The 22,957-nt window shown below is 51.2% G+C and overlaps 2 protein-coding genes across 2 annotated transcripts; one reads left to right on the top strand and one right to left on the bottom strand.

Moving 5' to 3' along the window:
• Nucleotides 1–33: 33 nt before the first annotated feature.
• CCNF (cyclin F) lies at nt 34–12,204 on the top strand. The gene is made up of 17 exons (XM_050317646.1): nt 34–155; nt 1,597–1,751; nt 2,171–2,277; nt 3,013–3,080; nt 3,604–3,797; nt 4,123–4,176; nt 4,697–4,801; nt 5,142–5,219; nt 5,609–5,760; nt 6,515–6,679; nt 7,521–7,644; nt 7,982–8,162; nt 9,094–9,181; nt 9,555–9,654; nt 9,956–10,086; nt 10,273–10,442; nt 11,005–12,204. Exons 1-17 carry the CDS (start codon nt 143–145, stop codon nt 11,400–11,402), a joined length of 2,283 nt encoding a protein of 760 aa, XP_050173603.1. The 5' UTR covers nt 34–142; the 3' UTR covers nt 11,403–12,204.
• A 241-nt stretch (nt 12,205–12,445) lies between these two features.
• Nucleotides 12,446–21,091, bottom strand: VRK3 (VRK serine/threonine kinase 3). Its single transcript, XM_050317699.1, has 12 exons — nt 20,973–21,091; nt 20,587–20,897; nt 19,148–19,200; nt 17,385–17,451; nt 16,537–16,621; nt 15,981–16,083; nt 15,538–15,630; nt 15,218–15,350; nt 14,397–14,517; nt 14,079–14,137; nt 13,316–13,464; nt 12,446–12,758 (listed from the first exon to the last, which is right to left on the bottom strand). The coding sequence occupies exons 1-11, from the start codon at nt 21,089–21,091 to the stop codon at nt 13,316–13,318; spliced, it is 1,293 nt and encodes a 430-aa protein (XP_050173656.1). The 3' UTR covers nt 12,446–12,758.
• Nucleotides 21,092–22,957: the final 1,866 nt, after the last annotated feature.

Raw genomic sequence — 22,957 nt, 5'->3', positions numbered from 1 at the left:
CGGGGCCAGCGGGGCGTGTCGGCCCGGCAGACCCCGCCCGCTCCTGGCGCCCCCGTCCCTCCTCTGGCCGTGCCGCTCGCTACGAGCCGGGCAGGACGTTGTGTCCGCCCGCTTCACGCTGGGTCCCCGGCGCGGCGCTGAGATGAAGGCGGGCGGTGAGTGCGGGTCTGCCGCGGGCGCCGCGTCCTCCCGCGCTGAGGGGCGGCCCCGCCGGGCGCCTCTGAGGGGGCTCTGAGGGCACGGGGGCACTCGGGTGGGCACGGGGCGCTCCGAGCTCTGACTGGATGAGGGGCCGGCAGCGGCGGGGGCCGGGCCGGCAGCGGCGGGGGCCGGGCCGGCGGCTGCCAGCCCGGATTCAAAGGCGGCGGGGCGGGGCTCCGGGGGCTCGCCGGGGTCCCGCCCGGGGCCAGCGCTGCCCGCCCGGGCCTCTGCGGCCGCGGCTGTGGCTGTGCCTGAGCACCCCGACGTCGCACCGGGGGTTCGAGATGAGTTCTGGGCGCGGGAGAGCGCAGCCTGTGAGCTTTGTAGGGTGCGCGTTGATGTGCAGGAGACTCCATTCGAAGCTAACAGAAAGCGGTTTTTCCGCCACGGGTGGCTGAGGGTTGGCAGCGCTTCCCCCCACAAATTGTCGGATCCACATCCTCAAAGATGCTCAAACCCACCTGGATGTGGTCCTGCCCCCCTAGGTGGGGTGGTTAGACTGGGTGATCCCCAGAGCTCCCTTCAAGTTTAAAGAACCCTGATTTCATGAAGCAACACTTTGGAAATTAACCTATGTCACTTCCTGTCTTTGGAAATTGGGTTTTCTCTTCCCTGAGTTGCTCAAGTACCCCCTGCTCCCCAGGCATTGGGGATCTGCTCATGTAGGCAGAATTGGCATCCCAGTATAGGAGTCCATGTCATTTTCATGGCAATGATACTGCTGTAGAGAATACATTTATTTATTTATTTATTTATCTATATATTTATATATATTTGTATCTCTAAGTATACATATATATATATAATAACAACAAATATAAGGAGATATATATGTTATTATATGTAACATTATTGCATTGCAATAATACTCCAGAAGGTGCAGGCAATGGATCTTCCATCAGCACCCAAGCAGCAACTTGGAGATGGGCTTGAGCAGGTTTGGTGTGTCTTAACCTCCTAATATCTCTGGTCACATTCCAAGGGCTGCTGTCAGGTGAGAAGGAAAAGCTGGGGTGTGGGGGAGGTAAATTAAGTTGTGGTGGTGACAGTTAAACCATTTGTCACTACTGAACAGGGACAGTTGAGCTGATTGTCACCACTGAACACGGTCACAGGAGTCAGGGCATGGAGGGGCTCTCTGTGAAGAGCATGAGCCACCCCTTCTGAGCCTCTGGGCTTTGTTAACCAAACTGAAGGAGCCCCTCACTGCTCTGAGGCTCAGTCTTGTGGTGGTTATATGGCTCATGCTACATTTCTCTGGTTGATGTTTGAAGTGTCCTGTGCTGCAGTGAAAAGGAGCTCAAATAAACACCTTTTTGTGTGTGTATACTCTGCAGTGCCTTTTTTCCTTGTGCTGTTCCATCACTAACTGTGTCCCATGTCTTTCTTTTCCAGTGGTTCACTGTAGATGTCCCAGATGTTTTTCTTTCCCTTCCAAAAGAAGGATAATAAAACGGCCTCGAGTCCTGACATTCTTAAACCTGCCTGAGGATGTTCTGTTTCACGTCCTGAAAGGCCTCCCTGCTGCTGACATCCTCTCAGTCAGAGCTGTAAGTCTGCTGCTGCTTCCCCTCTGGCAGGTCCCACGGCTCAGCCCTGCCTTCAGGAGCCTGGGCTGCACATGGAACAGGCTTCTCATGTCAGAGTGAGCCTGAAGAAACCCAAAGAGCACCTGCAGGGATTAGGTTTTTGCTCTCCTGGTGGCAGTTTGATCTCTCACTGCTCAAGCTGAAGGAGAGTAGCAGTATTTGAGTGCTCTGTGCTCAGTTTCTGTGCCAATTGTCCTGCTGGATCACTGTGAATGAACAATTTGGTTTGCCATCTTTTGCTTTAACTTGTTAGTTGCCCGATAATGGTTATGATTAACTTGTGATTAATTAGTTACCTCTTTAAAATTAGATTGCAAAGGCCTGCTTTCCTGTTGGTCCCTTGATTTTAGTAATTATTATTTTGTGTTCCCTCTATGCAGGTGCACTCACACCTTAAATACCTTGTGGATAATCATTCCAGTGTTTGGGCACACGCAAGTTTCCAAGACATGTGGCCTTCTCCAAACAACCTGAGAATGTTTGAAAGGTAAACTCTAAATATCAAATTTGTCTGGCCTTCCAGAAGGGGATGTTTGAAGGTAGATACACAGTTCTTATCAGTCTTCAGTGTAACTGGGGGATCTGACTTGTACAAAGAGGAGAAGTTTTTGGTTTGGAGGCTGAAAAATAGTTGATTTCAGGCTTAAGCTGCAGCTGGTCACTGCTGTCTCTTCAACCAGAGCAGAGCCCAGGGCATGTACCAAAGTTATTCCTCTTTATGGGCATCAGTATTCATATTGGAGCATAGTACATTAACTGAAATCTTTTCCTGGCGCTTACATAGGAATGACCAAGTGAGGTGAAAGGCTCTAGAGAATATCTGTATTTCTAAGGCTGAGCTGGCTTGGTCACTTCCTGTGTAAACCAGTGTGTTGAAAAATAGCTGAATTTCAATAACAAAGTTTGAAAGGGTGACAATAAAAATGCTTTAAAAAGATGGAAAATGTCTTTTTATCCATCGGATTTGAAGGGCACCCATTGCTTTTGGAGTGTCAGAAATTTCTTCAACAGGTTTAAATGCCACAATAATTGTTTTGCTTCCAACTGCCCCTTTGCATGTGTTGTGTGTCTGAGGAAGCCCCTGTGTGCACATCAGTTTGGGAGGGAGGAGCACAAGGGCTTGATGGTTTGATGCATGCCCTTGAGGGTGCAAGTCCCAGAATGTGCATTCTGGTGCTGGGAATGGTTTCAACCTCAAACACCTTCTTTGTTTGCCATTCAGGGCTGCTGAAAGTGGGAACTTTGAAGCTGCTGTGAAGCTGAGCTTGGCTTACCTGTACAACGAAGGCTGTGAGTGTGGAAGCTTGTCCTGGGGTCTTTGGGGAGCATGGCATGGCAGAAGGGAGCTTTGTATTTCAGTGCTTCACCACTGGCCACTAAACTGCCAGTGATGGGATAGCACAGAGCCTGTGAATTCAGATTTAGGAACTGTCCTCTGCAAACTTCTGATCAAACTCAGCTGCTTCCCTGGTGTGATTAAAATGTGTCAAAAGAGCCTGACAAGTGCTAGGAGGAGCCTTCTCCCAGAGGAGGGTCCTGGCAGGACAGGCTCTTCCACACTGGTTTGTTTGTACACTGACAGTGCTGTGAGGGTTGGGATTTGCAACCCCCCTGCCCTCACCTTGGGGTTATATATTTCTTAAATCTGAACTGTAGTAAGATTTTTCTTCTGCCATCTCCATGATTTTTAAGGCACTAAATGGAAGGGATAATTCAGTCTTTTCCTGATTGTTTCCCGTTGTGTGTCTTGGCCTTGCCAAGCCAGGCACTGTGAACAAGCTCTCCATGAGTTCTGTTTTTGTCTCTGGTTCAGTGTCCATCACGGGCCACGGCCGTGCAGAGGTGAATGGAATAAAGGCATCTCACTACTTCAGCTTGGCAGAGCACCTGAATGTGTGTGCAGTGCCCTTCATCTGGCTCTTCATCCGTCCTCCCTGGTCCTTCACTGGAAGCTGCTGTAAAGCTGTGGTCTATGACAGTCTCAAAGCAGAGTGTCAGCTTGAGAAGGTTTGGTTTCTTTCTGCCCTTGACTTTCTTGTTATTTAGGACAAAATGCTTTTGTTCCCCCACCAGAGCCTCCTGTGCTGTTGTTGCTTCAATGACTGTGGCTCAATCATTTTATTGAATTTACTGCCAAACCACACATGATATATCCCCAGTGCCAGAGGCCTGTACTGTCTGTTCTGAGAGGTTCAGTGCTGTCTCAGAGCTGAACAAAACATGGAGAAAAGCAAGGGGGGAGAGTGACTGAAAGACAAAACAAAACTGTAGTCTGGAATTATTAGCAAGAATTGCTATGGTTCTTTGTTTAACAATCTTTATCCTTTTTCAGGCTCAAAAAGGATCTATTCTCCACAGCTTGGCTAAGGTCTTGAATTTCTTTGAGGTGAGCAGTGTTTCTGATATGACATTTGGGTTTGTTTAATGCTGGTGCCGTTTACCTTGATTAAAAAAATAACTCAGCCAGATGCTCTTATACTCCTCAAGTGGCCCAGGAATTTCTATTCTCCTGAGTTTAATTTACTGGTTGTTTAAAGGAACATTATTAACTTAGTTTATTGAATTGTACAAACAGTGAAATTAATTTTGGCTTAATCATGGGCTTGCAGCGTGTTCAGGTCTCAAAGGAAGCCTTCCAGTTGTAATGCCTAGGAAAAAAACAAACACCTTCATTGGCAAGCAAGCCAGAAAGCTTTGTTCTGGCTGAGGAAAAGCACTACTTGCTCCCAGAGCCTGGATCTGCAAATGAGTGGATGTGGGAGCATCCCTCAGGGGCTGAAGGGCACTCCCAAGGGGTGGATTCTGCTCCACAGATCTAGCACAGGGCTGTTATGTGGCTTCTGAAGTGCTGAGGCATCCAATTGTCTGGGCAGAAAAAAATACCAGTGTATGCCTTTTGTTTTTAGGATGAAGGAAAAAAGAAAGAATCCCTGGAAATGCTTGAGGAGTCATCCAGGCAGGGTTGTTTAATCAGCTCCTACCTCCTTTGGGAAAACAACAGAAAGGCTGCTGTAAGTAGTAACTTTTTGTATCACAGCTTCTCACCTGGGCACTGCTGACCAGTGATCCCAGGGCTCACTGGGGAGCAGGAAGGGGAGGCTCCTGCCTTGTCAGTAATAAATCTGCCAAAGCTCTCACCTCAGGTCTCATTTCCTGTGAGACCTTGGGCAACAACTGGAGAAAGGTTCTTAAAAACAGCGTTGTCACAGTGAGAAACAGAGTGGTTGCTGAAATAATAGATGTACCTTCAGGCAGCATGTTTGCTCTGGATATTGGTACTACAGTTTTTCTGTAGTACAGTTTTGTGTAAAGGCAATGGGTTTTTACATCTTTTTACGTTCCTCTCTGTAGATGTCAGATCCTGGCAGATACCTCCAAAGTCTCAGGAAGCTCCGAGACTACGCAGCAAAAGGCTGCTGGGAAGCACAGGTAAGGCCGAGTTTTCCCAGAAGAACAGTCTTTATTTGGTCCTTTCTGTGCTGCCACTGTAGGTTTAGATTTCTCCTTTTAGAAACAGGACCAACATTGCTGGGTAACGTCAATGTGTGCACATGTATCTGCTCTGCACATTCCCCCCTTTGGGAAATGACTGCACACCTGTGGTACAATGAGTAAAGATCCATCTTTTGATGGACTTAAAAGCCTGGCCCCAAATAATGTGTGTGCTCATCATTTTAAACCAAACTAGGAACTACTGATTCAAGCAGTTTGTCAAGTTCACTCTGTTTTTAGCAGGAAAATTGGAGGACTGTCCTGTGCTGCCTGAGTTTGTGTTTAGTGAAGTAAGCACACTTTCTTTTGTGTTCTCTCTCCTACAGATAGCTTTAGCCAAAGCTTGTGGGAATGGAAACCAGCTAGGATTAGAAGCAAAGTCTTCCAGGGAAATGGTTTCTCAAATCTTTCAAGCTTCCCTTCCTATCAGCAAGCAGAGCATCTTCACTGTGCAGAAAGGAATGAATGAAATAATGAGGTGAGGACTTGGATCCAGGAGTCAGGCCACACAGCAGAGACCATTCCCTATTTCCCTCTACATCTCTACATTCCCTCTACAGCTTCTCTGGGCAACCCATGCCAGGGTCTCACTGCCCTCACAGGGAAGAATTTCTTCCCAGTATCCCATCTAACCCTGCCCTCTGGCAGTGGGAAGCCATTCCCCCTTGTCCTGTCCCTCCAAAGGCCCTATGAACCCTCTTTTCCTGAGTAAACACCCACAGCAGAGTCAGCTGTGTTATCCTGCCCCTCAGTCCTTACCCAGAAGTTCTTTATCCATCCCTGGGCAGAGCTGGTTACATTCCATTGCTCTCTCCCATGGAGGGCAGCTCCACCACTTCACCCTGTTGGTGTGTCCTTCCTAACGAGTACAGAGCCATCCATGGCAGCATTCCAGCCATGAGTTATCCCACCATGGCTCTGGAACTGATGAGGACATGACCCTGTGACTGCACACACACTTCCAACCCCTCCTGTTTATTCCCCATGCTGTGAGTGTTGGCGTGCAGGGAGGTGAAGGAACAGGCAGGTTTTCTGGGATCCAAGAGGATCCACCACATCCACACACACCCTGAAGGGGCTTGGCCTTCTGGCTCCCACCTTGGGAGGCAGCTCTGGAGCTCTTGGCTCTGCTCTGCTTGGCCTGGCTCATTCCCCTGTTGGATGCAATGCCATGAGCATCTCCGGGCACTGCTGGCCAAGTCCTTCCTTACATCTCTCCCTTCCCATTCTAGGTACATCCTGGTGGACTGGCTGGTGGAAGTGGCCACCATGAAGGACTTTTCCAGCCTGTGCCTTCACATGACAGTGGGGTGTGTGGATCGTTACTTGAAGCTGCGACCTGTGCCTCGTGCTCGGCTCCAGCTTTTGGGAATAGCCTGCATGGTCATTTGCACACGGTGAGGGTTCTGCCTGGTGAGCAGAGGTGGTGACTGTGATCACCCAAATTCACTCCTGCAGCTCAAACTTCTCCCCCAGCCCATCCCTTGCTGGTAATGCTGGAAAGACTCTTTGTCTTCCCTCTGCCTTGACAGCTGCTTAACTGTGTTCGCATACAAACACAGTCTCTGCAAATGAGGCACAAAATGCAGTTCCTTGCCTCTTTTTTTCATATTCTAAAACAAAGTCGTAGTGGTGGATTGCTCTAAATGCGTTCCACCAGCAGCTGGAGTCTTTGACACCACATTGGCATGAGACACCCTGAAAGGAATAACTGCAGCAGGGGTGTTCTGTGGCTTAGACTGTTACACTCAGGTGAACTGTGTGGTGAGGGCCAAAATTATCCTCCTGTGCTGATTTCCTCAATATCCTGCATCTTAACCAAGGAGAGGTTTCATAAATGAAGAGTTAAGATCACAGAATCACAGATTGATTTGGGTTGAAAGGGACCTTTAAAAACCATCTTATCCCACTGCCTGCCAAAGGCAGGGACACTTTCCATTAGGCCAGGATGCTCCAAGCCCTGTCCAACCAGCTTTGCTGGGCAACTCATGCCTCACCACCCTTGCAGCCCAGATTTTTTTCCATAGTAGGAAGATTATTCCAAATTAGGAACTTTGTAGTAGGTAGTTCCAACTTCCAGGTGAAATAAATTAAGAACTGCAGTCCTGTCTTTCCTAGTCTGCCTGGGAATGTACCTTGTGCAGTTTAACTGTGGTCATCTTGGGTGCATTTATCTGCCAGAGGTGCACAAATTCCCTCTCTGCTGGGGCTGACTGTCAATGTTATTGAACGTTGCAGTTTCATCAGCAAAGAGATGCTGACGATACGAGAAGCTGTGTGGCTGACAGACAACTCCTACAAGTATGAAGAGCTGGTCAGAATGATGGGAGAGATCATTTCTGCCCTAGAAGGAAAGATAAGGGTGAGTATGGGAAGTGGATGGAATGTATTTCCCCGCTGGGTTGCTGTACAACTCAGGCTGTGGCAGTTCTGACCTAAGGAGCTGGGGGTTTATGGGAGTGTTCCCAGTCAGCTGTGGAGCCCTTGTGTGTAGGTGCAGAACCCTCTGCCTTCTGTAGAGATTAAAACTTCAGTCTTAAGAGGCCATTTATTCTCTCACTGGAGAGTGTTTCAATGTAGTAGTTAAAAAGCCAAACCAACCAACCAACAACTACAAAACAGCATCTCCTGCAAACGACTGTTCTAATCACTTTGTGCTGGTCCTGTATTTCCGACCTCTCTTCTCCTTTCTGCACTAGATACCCACCATTTTGGACTACAAGGAAGTTCTGTCAAGCATAGTCTTGCTGGAGAGAAGAACTCTTCACCTTTACAGCTTCATCTGTGAGCTGTCCCTGCTGAACACGAGCCTCAGTGTGTACTCCCCGGCCCGGCTGGCGGCTGCAGCTCTGCTGCTGGCCAGGATACTGCACGGCCAAGGTGAGCAACCTGACCTGGCCTGGGGCTGCAGCACCGTGTGCCAGTCTGCCTTCTCTTTTTGGGGAGATTTCGGGGTGGGTTTGGATGTCAGTTTGCCTTGAGGCAAGATGTCCCAGTCACTGTGCTGGGGGAGGTGGGAAGGGGGTGGAAATGAGGGGGATGGATATGAGACTTCAGAATGAAGAGTTGACTTCAGCCTCTTTGGCTGTGTTGGGCCACCAAGTTGAATAGAAGGATGGAGCACCTTCTGTGAGGAAGGACTGAGAGAACTGGGATTGTTCAGCCTGGAGAAGAGAAAGCTCTGGGAAGAGACATTAGAACCTCTTCCAGTGCCTAAAGGGGCTCCAGGAGAGCTGGAGAGGGACTTTGGACAAGGGCCTGGAGAGACAGGACAAGGAGGAATGGCTTTTTAGTGCTAGAGGGCAGGATTAGATGGGATGTTGGGAAGGAATTGTTGGCTGTGAGGGTGGCACAGGAGCCCTGGCACAGGTTGCTCAGAGAAGCTGTGGCTGCCCCTGGATCCCTGGGAGAGTGTCCAAGGCCAGGTTGGACAGGGCTTGGAGCAAACTGGGCTGGTGGAAGGTGTCCCTGCCCATGGCAGGGGGTGGGGTGAGATGAGCTTTAAGGTCCCTTCCAACCCAACCCATTCTGGGATTCTATTTTACCTCTTCTTAGCTGTGATGCACTGGAGCATTAGCACCAGACTGTGCAAGCTTTGTGTTTAAAAGAGACTGAGGATTTCTATCCTTAGCTGGAACTTCAGTTTGGCAGGTAAACCTCTCCTTGAAGCCAGCTGTGAACTTGAATGAACTATGCACAGGCATAAGCTTGTTAAGATCTTTATCCTATTAAAAAAAAAAGGCAGTCTGACTACAGAACTCCTAAGCTTCATGAATATGTAATTCAATATATGAATATGTATCCTCTCCAGCACACCCCTGGACCAGCCAGCTGTCTGAGTGCACCGGTTTCTCTCTTGAAGACCTTGTGCCCTGTGTGCTGAGCCTCCACCAGAAGTGGTAATGGTCTGGGGACTCTGGGGGGGGGGGCTTGGGTACTTGGATTGCAGCTCTTGCAGATGTGCTGCACCTGCACAGTCAGCCCTTCCCAGGGAAAGAAAGACTTTTGGGGAACTGCCTTGATCCTCCCCACAAGACACTAAGGCCCAGTTCAGGACCAGCTGCTTTATTTCTCCCAGCTGGTCTGGCCCTGGGTCACAGGAAAGCAATTAAATGCTCATAATCTTACAACCAAATAACCTGTCTAAGCTGCTGAAACACCAACTCCCTTAGCACAGCACTGAGGGGGACAGAGGGAAAGTGCCTGAATTGGCAGGCTTTCCTAATATTGTTTCACAGCATCTAAGATTGGGGTTTCCATCTTTCTTCCCAGCTTCCATGATGATGTCCCAAAGGATTATAGGCAGGTGTCCCTCATGGCAGTGAAACAGCGATTTGAGGATGAGTGTTATGAAGAAATAGGCAAAGAACAGGTGAGTGAGCTGGGTCTGCATCTGCTGCTGTCTGACACCCAGAGCAGACCTGCCCAAGGCAGGGGGTGGGGAACTACAGGTTGTGGGAAAGGGATTTACTTCAGACCTCTGGAGGGAGAATATCTAAATAAAATGGTAGTTTAAAACTTGATCTGCAGAGACTCTAACTGCTGTTTGAGTATCTTTGGGAAGAACTTGCTGGGATAGATTTCTCCTAAAAAATAAATAGCTTCCTGCTGGCTATTTAGTCCTTCTGGGAATCTCATGGTCTAATTCTTACTGGCTCTTTTTTTTTTTCCAGGTGATGAGCTACAGCCAGCTCTGCTCGGCTCTGGGTGTGAAACAGGAGGACCCAGAGCCCAGTCCCTTGCATAGGAATGTGGTGGAAATTCAGACTTTCCTCAGCTCTCCCTCTGGAAAGAGAGCTAAAAGGTGAGTGTAACTCATGGCTGTCGGTGGCTCTGAGGATCAGCCTGAGCCTTTCGTCCTCTCTGGTACCCTGAAATTTCATTCTTAAATACAATCAATTTTCTTGTCATTACCTGGACATACCTCTTAAAAGAGCTGGAGAAGAAGACTTGGCTTTTAACACGTGACTTGTGGATTGTTTTGCCACAGGAGGAGGGAAGATAGCATTCAGGATGACAGGGGCAGCTTTGTGACTACGCCCACAGCAGAGCTGTCCTCCCAGGAAGAAAGTCTGCTGGACAACTTCCTTGACTGGAGTTTAGATTCCTGCTCTGGTTATGAAGGTGATCAGGAAAGTGAAGGCGAGAGAGAAGGAGATGGTGAGCACTTTATTCTCCTTATAAAAAGCAGCCAGGAGCTTTAAACCTGTGTTTTCATCTTTGCTCAAAACTGTTTCTCAGGCACCAGATGCCTGAACTTTCAGCTGAAGACTGGTTGGAAAAACTCTTCCCCTTCCCCGGTGGTTATAGTTTAACAGTTATCTCCGAGGTATCTGTTTCTCTGCACTGCTTCAGAACATGGTCAGGGGCTTTGTGGCTGCTCAGCATTTCAAAGTGAGGCTGTTTGCAGTGCACCAACTGTGGTGAACAGCCCACTGTGTTAAAAACACTAATTAGCTGGTGGTTTTACTGACTCTGGGCCTGGCTGCTTGTTTTCCAAATATCTAAGTACTCCTAGGTGTAAATAGATCTTAGTCCAGGTAGTCTGAGGGGGTGGAAGACACTGTGTGAAAAGAGGGTGAACTTGGAGCTCTGCCCTCCAGGTGTGAGCAGACAGAAGGTGGACACTCTTGCTTGGCTTTGTTCTGCTTGACTCTGTGCTGGGTGCCTGCTTAGTGCTGGATTTGGGCAAAGGAACCTTTCTGCCTTCCCCCCCCTGCAGTGACGAGTCCCAGTGGGATCCTGGATGTGACTGTGCTGTACCTGGACCCTGCAGAGCACTGTGGCCAGGACTCCAGTGACGATGACAGCCCCGCCAGGGACTGGGATGAGCCTGCGGCGCCCCAGAGGGACATGGAGCTGCCAGTGGAGCATCTCAGCCCAAGGAATTCCAGCCCGGAGGGGAGCTCGGGCTACTCCTCTGTCAACAGTGCCAGTCCCACCTCTTCTGTGGGAGGCAGCCCTGGAGTTCCCCCCAAACCTACCTCAGCACTGCCCCCCAGCAGTGCCATGAACAGGGAGCCGCCCCGGCCCCACGACCTGCACAGGAGGCAAGTCAAGAGGAAAAACATGGCAGAACACACTGAAGAGAGGCTGAACTTGGGCTTCTTAAGCCTCTGATTTCTTCGTGCTTTTAACTTGTCCAGGATTCCTGGAAACCGTGTTTCTGTTGCAGTCATACAGGGATGATAGTGAATATTGTAAATACCTCCAAAAAGCAATCCCCTTTCCCTCAGCCTTGTCTGTCCTGTTTCTGTAGCTCCCATCTGGGCTCTTTCCTCCCTTCACAGCTGCCTCTTTACATGTCCCCTATTGTCTGATCCTCTGCTAACTAAGGTTCAGCTCCCTCTATGAACATTTTTAGCTCACTTTTGTCATCCCTCCTAGTGATAAAAAAGAACTGTCCTGTCCCTTGCTTCCTCTGAGGCCTGGCACTATGAAATTAATTGACATAGGATCTCAAGTTTCTGAATGTAACACTATGCTTGAATTCTTCCACTTGAAAGACCTCTTTTGAGGTTGTGCTGCCTTTTTATTCTGGCCAGGTCTCCCTCAGCTCCCCTCTCGTGTCTATGGCATTTGCTGCACTGATCCAAGGTTTTTATGGAAAAACCCCAGAGGTAAATGAAGGCTCACTGCAGGTCTGAGCTGCTCTCTTACCTACCTCTCATATGGTTTAAACCTCATTTGCCTCTTCTCTTGTTGCCATGTTTTCCTCACCTGAAAATTCCTTCTGTGCCTTAACACATAATGAACATAGGAATACCAAGGTACAAGACTTCCAGGAGGTGTCCCTGAAGTTAACACTGGAACTGGACTCCAGGGCTGTTTGGAAGTTACTGTGGCATTGGCAACAGTTCAGATACACACAGTGTAGTGAGTGTTTATTGACATTGTTTTTTATAAAATTGTTTTGTTAATAGAGGTGGCTCCTGCTCTTCCTTCCCCTCATTGACTGGCCTGAGACCCGGAGAACTGCTGGGATGGTTGGGGATGAGGTCAGGTTTAGCTCTGAGCTGAGTTCTGATGGTTAAGTTGCAGCGGCACTGCCTGGAGGTTGTTATGTACATGAATATCACAAGGAGCTTAAACCACCCTCACAACCCTCCAGCAGCCCCAGAAAGGCCTTGAATGTACCAAATAACCAAGCAGCAGCCTTGGGGGCTTGTCCACAACGTTTATTACAAAACTATGTTCTTCCACTCCAGTTAAAAAAAGTCCCTGATTAAATTTCCCTGCTCCCTGTGGCTCCATTGCAATTCTCCAGCTACTGCTTCCCCTGGCTTGCCAGGCAGGAGTGTCTTCACATTAACTTGATACAGCAGCACCTCCAACTTCAGCACTGGGTCACATTAAAATGGGAAGAAAGCACTTATAAAAACCTCTCTCGTTCTAAAACTGGTAAAAGTAAAAATATCTGTGGGAAAGGCCTCACTGCAGAAAGCTCTGAACTCTTCCTGTGCAAGTTCTCTTGATCTGAAAGAAAAAAGACAAGGGGAAGATTAATCAGTTCAACTCCTTCCAGGAACAGGGAATAGGGTGATGAGCTGGCTCTGTGTTCCTGCTGCTGAATGCTTGGCCTGTGCTAAAATCAGGGCTGGCTCTGTACCAAGCCTTGTGTCTAAAACAGCCCCTTGGGCTTGAGAGCCACCAGTACCTCAGGGCTGAGGCACTAAAACCAGAGCTACACCCTGCTTTCTGAAAGGAAAGCAAAAGCTACAGCCCAGAGCCTCAGTCCTCTAAAAACAAAAACTACCAGATTGCATGAGTCTGCATTTTGTTATCACCTCCACAGACCTTTGCTTTATTAACCCTTGTTCTATTCCTTCCATTTCAAGTATTTTCAGAAAAAAATGAGGAAACACAGGCTAAGCCTGGCTCTGTGCAGCACTGGCCTGGTGTCTCAATGGGAATGATGTGTCAGGAGGAGCAGGTCTGTGGCATCTGGAGAGATGTCACAGACAGGCTGCTCTGTCCTCAGGCATGGGAGCAGGTACCAGTTCTGTGCTGCTATCCCAGCTAGTGGCACTCACCTAGGGCACCAATGGGACATCCACAGAGTCATAGGCTGAAGATTTCATCTTTTCCAGTGCCTTCTTGAAGAGCTGCCGCAGGGCCTCGTAGTCAGGCTTCTCCTCGTACTCCAGAGCCATCACCTGCTCCAGGTATCTCTGCAGGGCCTCTGCAAAGCAAGGGATGTCACACCTGGATCAGCACAGCAATTCCAGCCACCTCTGCTCGCCCTGCAGCTCCTCCACCCACCCTGGGCAGCTGCACAGAGAGGAAAACCAAACCAAGGCCAATACGGAGCTCAAAGACCAGAACACAGAATTAGAGAATAAAATAGAACCACAAGAGAGTTTGGGTTGGAAGGAACCTGAAAGCTCATCCAGTCCCTCCCCTGCCATGGGCAGGGATACCTTCCACTAGACCTCCAAGCCCCATCCAACCTGGCCTTGGACACTTCAGGGATGGTGCAGCCACAGCTTCTCTGGGCAAGAGAATGGGATGGGGAAGTGACCTCTAGCCACAAATAGTGCATTTTTAAACCCACCAGAACACCTGTCCCTTCAGCAAGGCTCATGAAACAGATCATGGGAGGCAGCCCTCCTTGTTTTGCTGTGCAGAAAACAAGGGATTTGTTCCCAGCCTGCCAACCAGCCCAATGCAATGCCTGGTCACCATCACCACCAGAAGCCACCCCAGACCTGCAGCCCAGCACAAGAGAAGGTTCTGGCCTCAGGTACAGTCAATCCTCCTTCCCTGAGTCCCCTGCCACCAGGAGCAAGGCCATACCTGGAATGGATCTGTGCCCGAAGCACAGTCGCAGAAGGCATTTCACATCCTCTCTGTACCTGCAAGAGCACAGATGCTGTCATGGGAGGAGCAGGGGAGCAGCCACCCAAGCACCTGCCTTTGGCAAAGGGACAAAAAAACCCCACAGGCTGAACTCAAGGCGGCCACGTCCTGAATGGAGCAGAACCTGGGGTTCACCAGGCTCAGCCTTGGGATTTACCCCATCCCAACAGTGTACTGGGACTGAGGGATTTCAGTCACAAAACCTCCCTCTCTGCTTTCTGCTCATTTCCCAAGAGAGCACGCGATTTCTCCTACCTTTCCTTCTGCTCCACCACAGTTTCTACTCTGTCCAGCACGTTAGACCAAGGCAAGAAGCCACAGAGCCATTTTACAAGACAGTAGCCCAGAGATTCCAAGTCACTCCGGCGAGATGGTCCTGATGGGAAGAGATGTTGACATGTCACTCATGAAGGGGAGAACTAAAGAAATCCAAGTGCTCCATTAGGATGTGCTCTGGCACATCTCCCACAGATGAGAAATCACCTCCCAGCCTCTGGAAGAAGATTTGCTGAACACTGGGAGAGGGACCAGCTAATTTGGAATGGGCTGCCCAGGGCAGCGGTGGAGTCCTCAGGCCTGGAGGGATTTAAAAGTCATGTGGATGTGGCACTTAGGGACATGGGTGGCCTTGGCAGTGCAGGATTTACAGTTGGACTCAAGGATCTTAAAGGTCTTTTCCAACCAAAATGACTTTGGGATTTAAATGCCTTTCCAGCTTTCATTGCTTCAAGGTCAGAGCAGAGCCTGCTGCAAATCTGTTTTGGGCAGGATCCAGCCTGGCTTGTAACAGATCCCTGCTAAGCCAGCACAAAGGGCCCTGTTCTCTATTCCTCACACGCCTGTAGCAGCCAAGGCTCCAGATGGAGCAGGAACATCCCTGCTGCAGTCCCTGAGTGACCTGGAGAGGCACAGCAGCCCAGAGAAAGGCAGGAGTGAAGAGCCCAAATTGGAAGCTGATTCCTGGTACATGAGAAGGCCTGGAAAGCAGCAGCGACAGCAATGCCAGTGGGGAGCCCCAGCTCCAGGGAGCACTGCCACAGGAACAGCTCCAGCTTGTGCCAGAAACCCAGACCCACCTGCACCTTTGTGGCTGTCCAGGCTGATGAACTCCAGGGTGCCCTCATGAGGGGTCCTGCTGCCCTCCCGCCGAGCCACGTGCTTCCCGCCGGGGCAGTACCGGAATGCGAAGCCATAGCCTGCCAGGGTCACCTGCAGGACAGCAACAGCCCCCCCTGAGCGGCTGTGGGGTCGTTCTGCTCAGTGCAGCCCCCAGCCCTGCAGCACAGAGCCTGCCCAAGCACTGCCTGCACTGCTCTGCTGCCCTGCCCTGCCCTGGGGCTCTCCTGGCCCATTTCCCAAGCCCACCTTCACTGCCAGCCCTGCTCCTGCTCCCTACCTGGGCGAGGTCTGCTGGGTTCAGGTAGATGTTCTCAGCAGTGATGTCCCCGTGCACATACTCATTCTCATGGATGTACTCCAGGCAGTCTAGCTGGGAATAAACAGAGGGGAGCCTATCAGACCCACACAGACTCCTGCAGCATCCTGGCTATCACTGAGCTGGACCCTCCCCAGCTCCTCACAGCCACGAGGAGCACTAAAAGCACCATCTCACAGCCTCTAAATTCAAAGGTCAGGTTTCTCTTGCTCTCCTTATCCGAAATGCCTTTAAGGTGATACAACACTCAGAGGATACTCAAATTTACAAGGGGCTCAAGAGATGCTACTTAGAGATCCCGACCAAGCCCCTGGAGCAGCTTTAAAACATCTCTGAAAGAACTGGAAGGAAGTTACAGGTCTTCTCTGAAAAAGTCTCTTAGGAAGAACTGGCTCTCCACATACCAGCCGGACTGCAACCTGGAATGCTGCCTTCTCCCTCAGCAGGTTCAAGCCATCACTCAGCACCGACTGAAGAGTTCGCCCCAAGTCAGAGAACACCAAAAACCTACAAGAGAAAAGAGTTTTGCACATGGCAGCACCTTCCTGCTTTGGAAACCCTGCAACAGACACTCGTCCAGCAATCCATGAGATCCCACTTCAACTCCAAGTTGACCTGGGCAAACACATTCCTGATTTTTGATAAAACTTCTTACAGAGGAGACAGCTGTGCTGGTCTTGTGTTGCAGATACACAGCCTGAGTCTCCTCTTTGTGTTAAGTGTAAAGGACCAGAATAAGGTGCCCCCTGGCTTGAGGGGCAGCAGCGGCAAAAGCCATCGTTTCACCAGCCACACAAGGACTGAAGGAAACAGGACAATGAGGCAAAGCATTCAATAAATTATCCAGGAGCAGTGCATAAGGTCAGGAGCCCAGCAGGCAATGACAAAAGGACTAACAGACAGCAAGGGGAGGAGAAGGAACGCTCACAAAGATGGCCCAAGAGCTCACAGTCCCCTCACCTGTAGCTGTCTCCATGCAGTCCAAAGCCAACGCAATTGGGAATGCCCAGCAAAGGCACAGAGTGCCACTTCTTCCACTTCTCCACTGCAGAGGGAGAGAAAAAGACACAGGGCAGCAGAAGCTGCTGAGGAGCTCCAGGAGGAAAGAGCTCAGAGCCCTCTGAAGGTCTGCTCTGCCCTGGGCAGCTGACAGCTAGAAACCTCTCTCATCCTGATTCTGTGCCCAGAATTCCAGCCTGATGTGTGGGGGTATTGGCATGTCAATGTGCACAGCACTTCAGAGCATGGATGGAACTGCAGAGCAAGAATGGGCTCCCTCCCATCCCAGGGAGGATACTGGGAATACCAGCACTGGCAAAGGGGTTGCCACAGGGCTAGGGAAAACAAGCAGAGAGGAGGAAGAGAGGGATGGAGAAGCAGATTTTGAGAGTCCTCCCAGAAGTGCAGGTTTGACACGAATTCTTCCACCACCCCCACCCACATTCTCTGGGCAGCTTTGCTCTTACTCAGGTTTTGGGGTCAATGGAGTCAGTACCAGAGAGCAGCTGACAGAACTGCCCATGGAAGGAGCACAGGAGAGAGGGGGAGCCAAGGTGGGTGAGGCTGCAGGGCAGGACAGCTCCCAGGGACATCAAGACAGAGTGGGTAGAGCAAGAAGGCTTCAAAATGCCACTACTGCAGTGTCCTACAGCACACACTGCTGGGAGAGCTGGCTCTGGGCTAAATTCCTCAGCACTGACTGAGCAGGGAATGAGTTTATCCTGTCCTGGCCTTCTGAGAGACTCGTGGAACTGGTGAGAGAGGAATGCCAGCTGTCCTTAGTCCTTGCCCTCCTGAGAAGCACCAACCTGTGCCTGCTTTGGCAGCTCGCTGGAAGAAATTCTGTTCATTGTATATCCTCCCATCTTTGGCATCCTAAAGGGAACAGGAAGGAGGAGCATTATTTCAGCCACACACACCCTGCTGAAAAGGGCAACTTGGGCAAGATTGCTACAGGACCTTCACTAACCATTTTAAAGAGAGCAATGTGCCCCCTAAAAAAATTAAGAGAGCTCAGGTGTTTTGGTTCGCTCTTCAGTGCTGCCCCCAACAACCACAAAAACTCTGAGCATCAGCACAGAACAGGGGAGTGGCCGTCTCGGGTGGGGCCCTTCCAGCAGTGCCATTTACAGCTGTCTGTGGGTGAAGGAAGGACAGCCAAGCACTGCAGCCCATCTGGCAGCCTGGAGCGAGCTCCAGTCCCAAAGCTGTTACATTAAAGGGAGCCAGAGGTGACCTTCTGGTCACAGCAGGGATGAGGGCATTTCTGCAAACAGGCAAATCTCAACAGAGAGCTGTAACACTTCATTCTAGCTGTCAGAAAGTGAGACAAGTTAAAATGTCTGTATCTGTTGTATTAAAGATATTGGTGCCACTGAGTGGTACCACTTTGTGACCCCAAATGCACACATTTTACACTCAGTATGCCTGTGTTTGCCTATGCACATGTAGATATTCAACACACAAACTAACCCAGGACAGCTGCTATCATGCACAGGAGGAAGCAGCAGTGTTTTATTCTAGCTGGTTTGATACCCAACTGGAGGATCAGCAAGCTCCAGACAACACAGAAACCGTGTCCCAGAGGATATTTCACTCTGCACCTTGCCTGGCGAGCCCATCTGAGCCTTAAAACGCTCTCCTGTGCCTTATCACACTCCACAGTGCTCTGCAACCACAAGGGCTGGGCTGTGGCATCAGCAGACTACCAAGCAAAATGCCAAAAGATGTCAAAAAGTGCAAAACAGAGGAGTTGGGAGCGCTGCCTATGGTACAGTTTCCCATCTACTGGTTCTAGTTTTGTGGCACATTGCTGCCTTTTCTCATCAACACTGTACTCCTCCTCCATCCTCTTACATGTCTGCTCTGACAAAAGGCAGAGTGATTATTGAAGTGCCTGCAAGAGCCCCTCAGACCATCCATCAGCACTGGCCCTCCCACAGACCAGCAAAGCCCAAGAGCCACAGCAGACAAGAAAACAATCCTTCTGCTGTGGTTTGTGAGCTACTGAAAACCAGTCCTGAATTTCCACCACAAAACAGCTATTCCTGGAAATGACACATTTCTGGAGAACCCAAGGTACTGACAAGTGCCTGGAAAGTCGGCTCAGAACTCCAGCTACAATTGCTGTTTGATTTAAAAGTGTGCTCTGGCCTTATGGAGTGTCTCCATGCTGGCTTGTCAGCACAGCACTGAGTCCCAACCTCTCCAGTCTCCCCAGACCTCAGCCACACAGGAGAAAAGTTGGTCTGACATTCCTGAATCAAGATCTTCACCTCACACCACCCAATTCAGTTCTGGAGGTTACTGAGCCTGGCAGATCAAGGCAGCAACTGTCTGTGATTGTCTTTTGGGTTATTTTGATCCTCATATCTATTTCCTTAACGTCTTTAGCAGAAGGGCAAACCTGTACTGAACTCCAAGCACAGCACCCTCAGGAGATTTTATCCATCCCTAAGCTGGAAGGGGCCTGTGTGACCACTCCCTCTGAATTCCTGGGACACTCCCAGCCAAACAGGTCAGGACACAGCACTGTATGCACTATTCCTTACCCAAACAGATCAAAACTCACAAGTTTGAGGGAGAAGCTTTGCTTTTGAGGGCAGGTTCCAGATGCTGACTGTGCTGTGGAAAGATGGAACAGATGTGGTTACAGGAGCACGGAAAAGAGGTTCTGCATCACTAAATGCAGCCTGTGCAGCTGGATTTACTCATCCTCTGCTTCTTTCCCTTGGACTTTACAAAGCATCCTCTGTGACAGTGCCTTCCCAGATCACTACAAAATCATTCTTACCTTGCTCCAGGAGCTCAGCACCCTGACATGCTGTGAGTGCAGTTCTGCTTAAGTCACAGAAGCATCTGGGCATGGCTACAGTAGTGGGGGGCTTTGAGGGGTATGTAAAGGACAGATCATAAGCAGAATCTCAAAGGCACCCCCAAATTCATTTGCTGAGCATTCCCTCCAGCTCACTCTGTGGTTTGACAAGTCCCTCTGCTCTGTATGGATGTTGGAGTTGTCTGTGGCCTCATTTCTCCAAAAGGATTTGCACCCATGACTTGGCCTGGGGGCAGTTCCTCCTCTCCTGTTCTTAGACCAAGACACAGGTCACCCAAAGCTTTTATCTATAAAAGCACCCTCCACTATCAATTTTCACTTTTATCACATCTTTTTAAAAACACAGATAGATGCTCAGACTTTGTTATGCAACAGCTTAAGTAATGAAAGTAAAGCCAAATATCCAGCAAAACTTGGTAATGGAAAAAACTCTCCCTGTACAGTTTCCAAGTTAACAACAGAGAATAAGATCAAAAGCTCCCCTTCAGAAGTTTACAATGAGACTGGAAAGGATCAGCAGTCACTAAATGGCTGAGTAGCAGTCAACATGATATAGCTGCTTTCTTTCAGCCCCCAAAATCGGCTGAGAATACAGAACTGACATTTAGTGCATACTGACACCACTTATAACACAGAACTCCTGCACAGTGCTGCTGGCAATTAGGTTTCGGACCTCAAAAAACAGAAAGAGGAAGTGTGGCCCCTAATGACAGGCATTTCCTCATAACAGAGCAGCCGGGCCGTGGCTCAGTCTTGTTATCAGTGGCAGAATCACTGACGGTGGATGCCCAGCAGGGAATTGGCATGAAGCTCTGTCAGGGCAGGCTCAGGTTGGATCTCAGGGAAAGGTCCTTCCCCCAGAGGGTGGTTGGCACTGAACAGGCTCCCCAGGGCAGTGGGCACAGCCCCAAGGCTGCCAGAGCTCCAGGAGGGTTTGGACAGCGCTCTCATGGTCAGGGTGGGATTGTTGGGGTGCCTGTGCAGGGTCAGGAGTTGGACTGGATGGTCCTTGTGGGTCCCTTCCAGCTCGGCATATTCCGTGAATGACGGACCCTGCCGGCCTGTGGGTCACTGCCAACCCCTCTACGGTTCTGGGGGTTTAGGGACGTCCCGACAGCCCCCCCGCCCGAACCCACAGCCGGGGACAGGCCCCCCCTCCCCGGGCCCCACAGCACCTTCGTACACCAGCCCGCAGCCGCCCTGCTCCAGCAGCCGCAGCAGCCGCCAGCGCCGCCCGCCCTGGTCCGCCAGCACCGTGTCCGCGGGGAGCGGCGCGGCCGGGCCGGGCCGGGGCTTGCGGGGCGAGCGGGGCCCAGGCCGGGCCGCCCGCGGGGAGGACGCGGCAGGGCTGGGGGCGGCCGGCGGGGCAGGGCTCAGGCGCTCGGCGCGCTCCTCGGGCAGCTCGGGCAGCCTCCCGCCGCAGGCCGGGCAGAAGCGGAACGCGGGCTCCACGGCGCGCCCGCACTGCGGGCAGAACCGGCCGGGCCTGCGGGACACGGACAGCGTTACCGCCCCGCGCCCCCGCCGCCGCCCCCGCGCCCGCCACCGCCCCGCGCCGCACCTCGGGGAGCCGCCGGCCGGCCCCGCCCGCGGCCGCTCCGGGGTCGGGGTCCGTGTCGGGGTCCGAGTCCCCGTGCCCGGCCCGCGCCGCCCGCGGACCCGCCGCCCCCGCCCCGACATGGCCCGGGCCCGCCTGCCGCGACAACAACCGCGCATGCGCCGGGAGCCGCCCGGAGGGGGGGCACCGGGCTGTGAGGGGACACCGGCGAGTGAGGAGGGAACACCAAGGCTCAGAGGGGGCACCGGCGAGTGAGGGGACACCAAGCTTTCATCGGACACTGGGCCTGTGAGGGGACATGTGTGGCTCTGAGGGGACACGGGAGCTGTGAAGGGATACCTGGGGCTCTTTGGGGATATCGGTGCTCTGAGGGGACGCCAGGCTTTGAGGGGGCCATGGGGCTCCGAGGCTGCTCTGAGGGGACAGGGGAGGCTCTGAGGGGACTCTGGGGCTGTGAAGGGACTCTGATGCTCACGGCAGTTCCATGGCCCGTGGGCTCTCCCCGCCGGGCTGGGCAGGTCAGGCCACTCTGGGCCAGAGCCGGGGAAGGAGCCTCGGGGTTCCCTCCTGCCTTCCCCCAGCGCTGCCTTCCAGGCCCTATGTTTGCTCCTTACTTCAGCAAGGACACCAGAAAGCTCCTTAGAAAAGGCCCTGGGACTGTGGGACAGGAGCTCACTAATGGGTGTGGGAGTTAATGTGGGGCACAGGGCTGGGATGAGTACCTGTATTCAGTGTTTGCATCTGTGTATCCCATCCCCTGTGTATATTCTACACCTGTAAACCTCCATCAGGCACCAATGTATTTCCATAAAAGAGGACTTAAACCTTTCCCTTCAGGTTGGCTGAGGCCAGGGTTTGCCTGGGGAAGGTTCCAGGCCCTTGAGCCCCCACGGCCAGGGGCAGCAGGGGTCAGTGGGGTCCTGGAGTTTCCTGTCCCACAGAACACCTCACATATAACCAGGTTGTTTTTCAAGGCCTGTCCCCATGAGCCATGAACACCACAGCCTGGGGGTGTGAGCAGGAGCAAAGGGGATCTGGAAGGAAGCTCGTGCCATGAGGAGCTGAGCGGAGCAGCCGCTCCCACCAAAGCTTAGCGAAAAGCAGGAGTGAGCAGCGGTGGAAGGCAGCATGAAATAACACCTGGGGTGTGACCCCCTGACTGAGCCCACCGTGGAGCTCCAGGGCTTGGAAGAGGCATCTCCAGATGGGGTGTCCTGCACAGACCTCGTCCTGCCATGGGCTGGTTGCCCCTTCCCAACTGCTCCCAGATGTTTTCCTAACATTCACTAAGCACACAAAACAGTCCCAGCAAAGACGCAACTCTGCCGAAATGACTCTGGGAAGTTTAACACATGTTCAAATTGGTTTCTGCAGCCTGTTTCTTGGATTTTTTTGAAGCAACTAGACACTGTCAAGAGCAACAGGACAGGCTGGAGGGGTTCTCCCTTTCCTCCCCACCACATCCATTGGGATACTGTGCTCCACAGTCACTCTTTTCTTTCCTCTGGCACTGCAGGTGGAACAGGGCTGTGCTGAACTGCCTCACTTCACTGCCACCCCCCTGCACAACCTCTTCAGTTCCAGTTATTCCCACATCCCATGCAGGTATGGATGAAATTCCCTTTTTAACCAAGCACCCCCTCAGAATTTTGACAGAAAAGAAGCGACCCTTCACATTGGTTTGAATTTATCCCTACAAGCTGGTGGGTGGTGTTTTGTCTTTCCCTAATTCTTGAACCAAGATCATTGTCCCAAAGCTCTCTGCAGTGACCAGTGGCTCAGCTGTGAATGCCTTGGTCCAGCAGATTTATTAACCCTTGCAGTAAGCATTTCATCTCTTTTTAACTTTTCAAAGCTGTTAATTCATGATCATGGCTCTATAATTTCGTTGTTGGTTGCCTAGGGAACGGTGATCATGACCTGATTACATTTAATTTGGGCAGAGAAGAATCCATTCAGTAAACAGAAATACAGGGTGCTTTAAAAAG

This window comes from Myiozetetes cayanensis, unplaced genomic scaffold (genome assembly GCF_022539395.1).
Source record: "Myiozetetes cayanensis isolate MyiCay16 unplaced genomic scaffold, myiCay2020 scf20-37, whole genome shotgun sequence".
Lineage (NCBI taxonomy): Eukaryota > Metazoa > Chordata > Aves > Passeriformes > Tyrannidae > Myiozetetes > Myiozetetes cayanensis.
Note: the sequence above shows the minus strand (reverse complement) of the source record. Positions and strands in the feature narration are given on the sequence as shown.

Excerpts from the sequence above, each read along its gene's own strand:
- CCNF (XM_050317646.1), top strand. Across the intron at positions 1,752-2,170 it reads ACATCCTCTCAGTCAGAGCT|GTGCACTCACACCTTAAATA; the intron begins GTAAGTCTGCTG and ends CCCTCTATGCAG. Across the intron at positions 8,163-9,093 it reads CAGGATACTGCACGGCCAAG|CACACCCCTGGACCAGCCAG; the intron begins GTGAGCAACCTG and ends TATCCTCTCCAG.
- VRK3 (XM_050317699.1), bottom strand. The coding sequence starts at position 21,091 with ATGTCGGGGCGGGGGCGGCGGGTCCGCGGGCGGCGCGGGCCGGGCACG. Across the intron at positions 20,898-20,972 it reads CCGGCCGGCGGCTCCCCGAG|GCCCGGCCGGTTCTGCCCGC; the intron begins GTGCGGCGCGGG and ends CGTGTCCCGCAG. Across the intron at positions 13,465-14,078 it reads CGGGCACAGATCCATTCCAG|AGGCCCTGCAGAGATACCTG; the intron begins GTATGGCCTTGC and ends CTTGCTTTGCAG.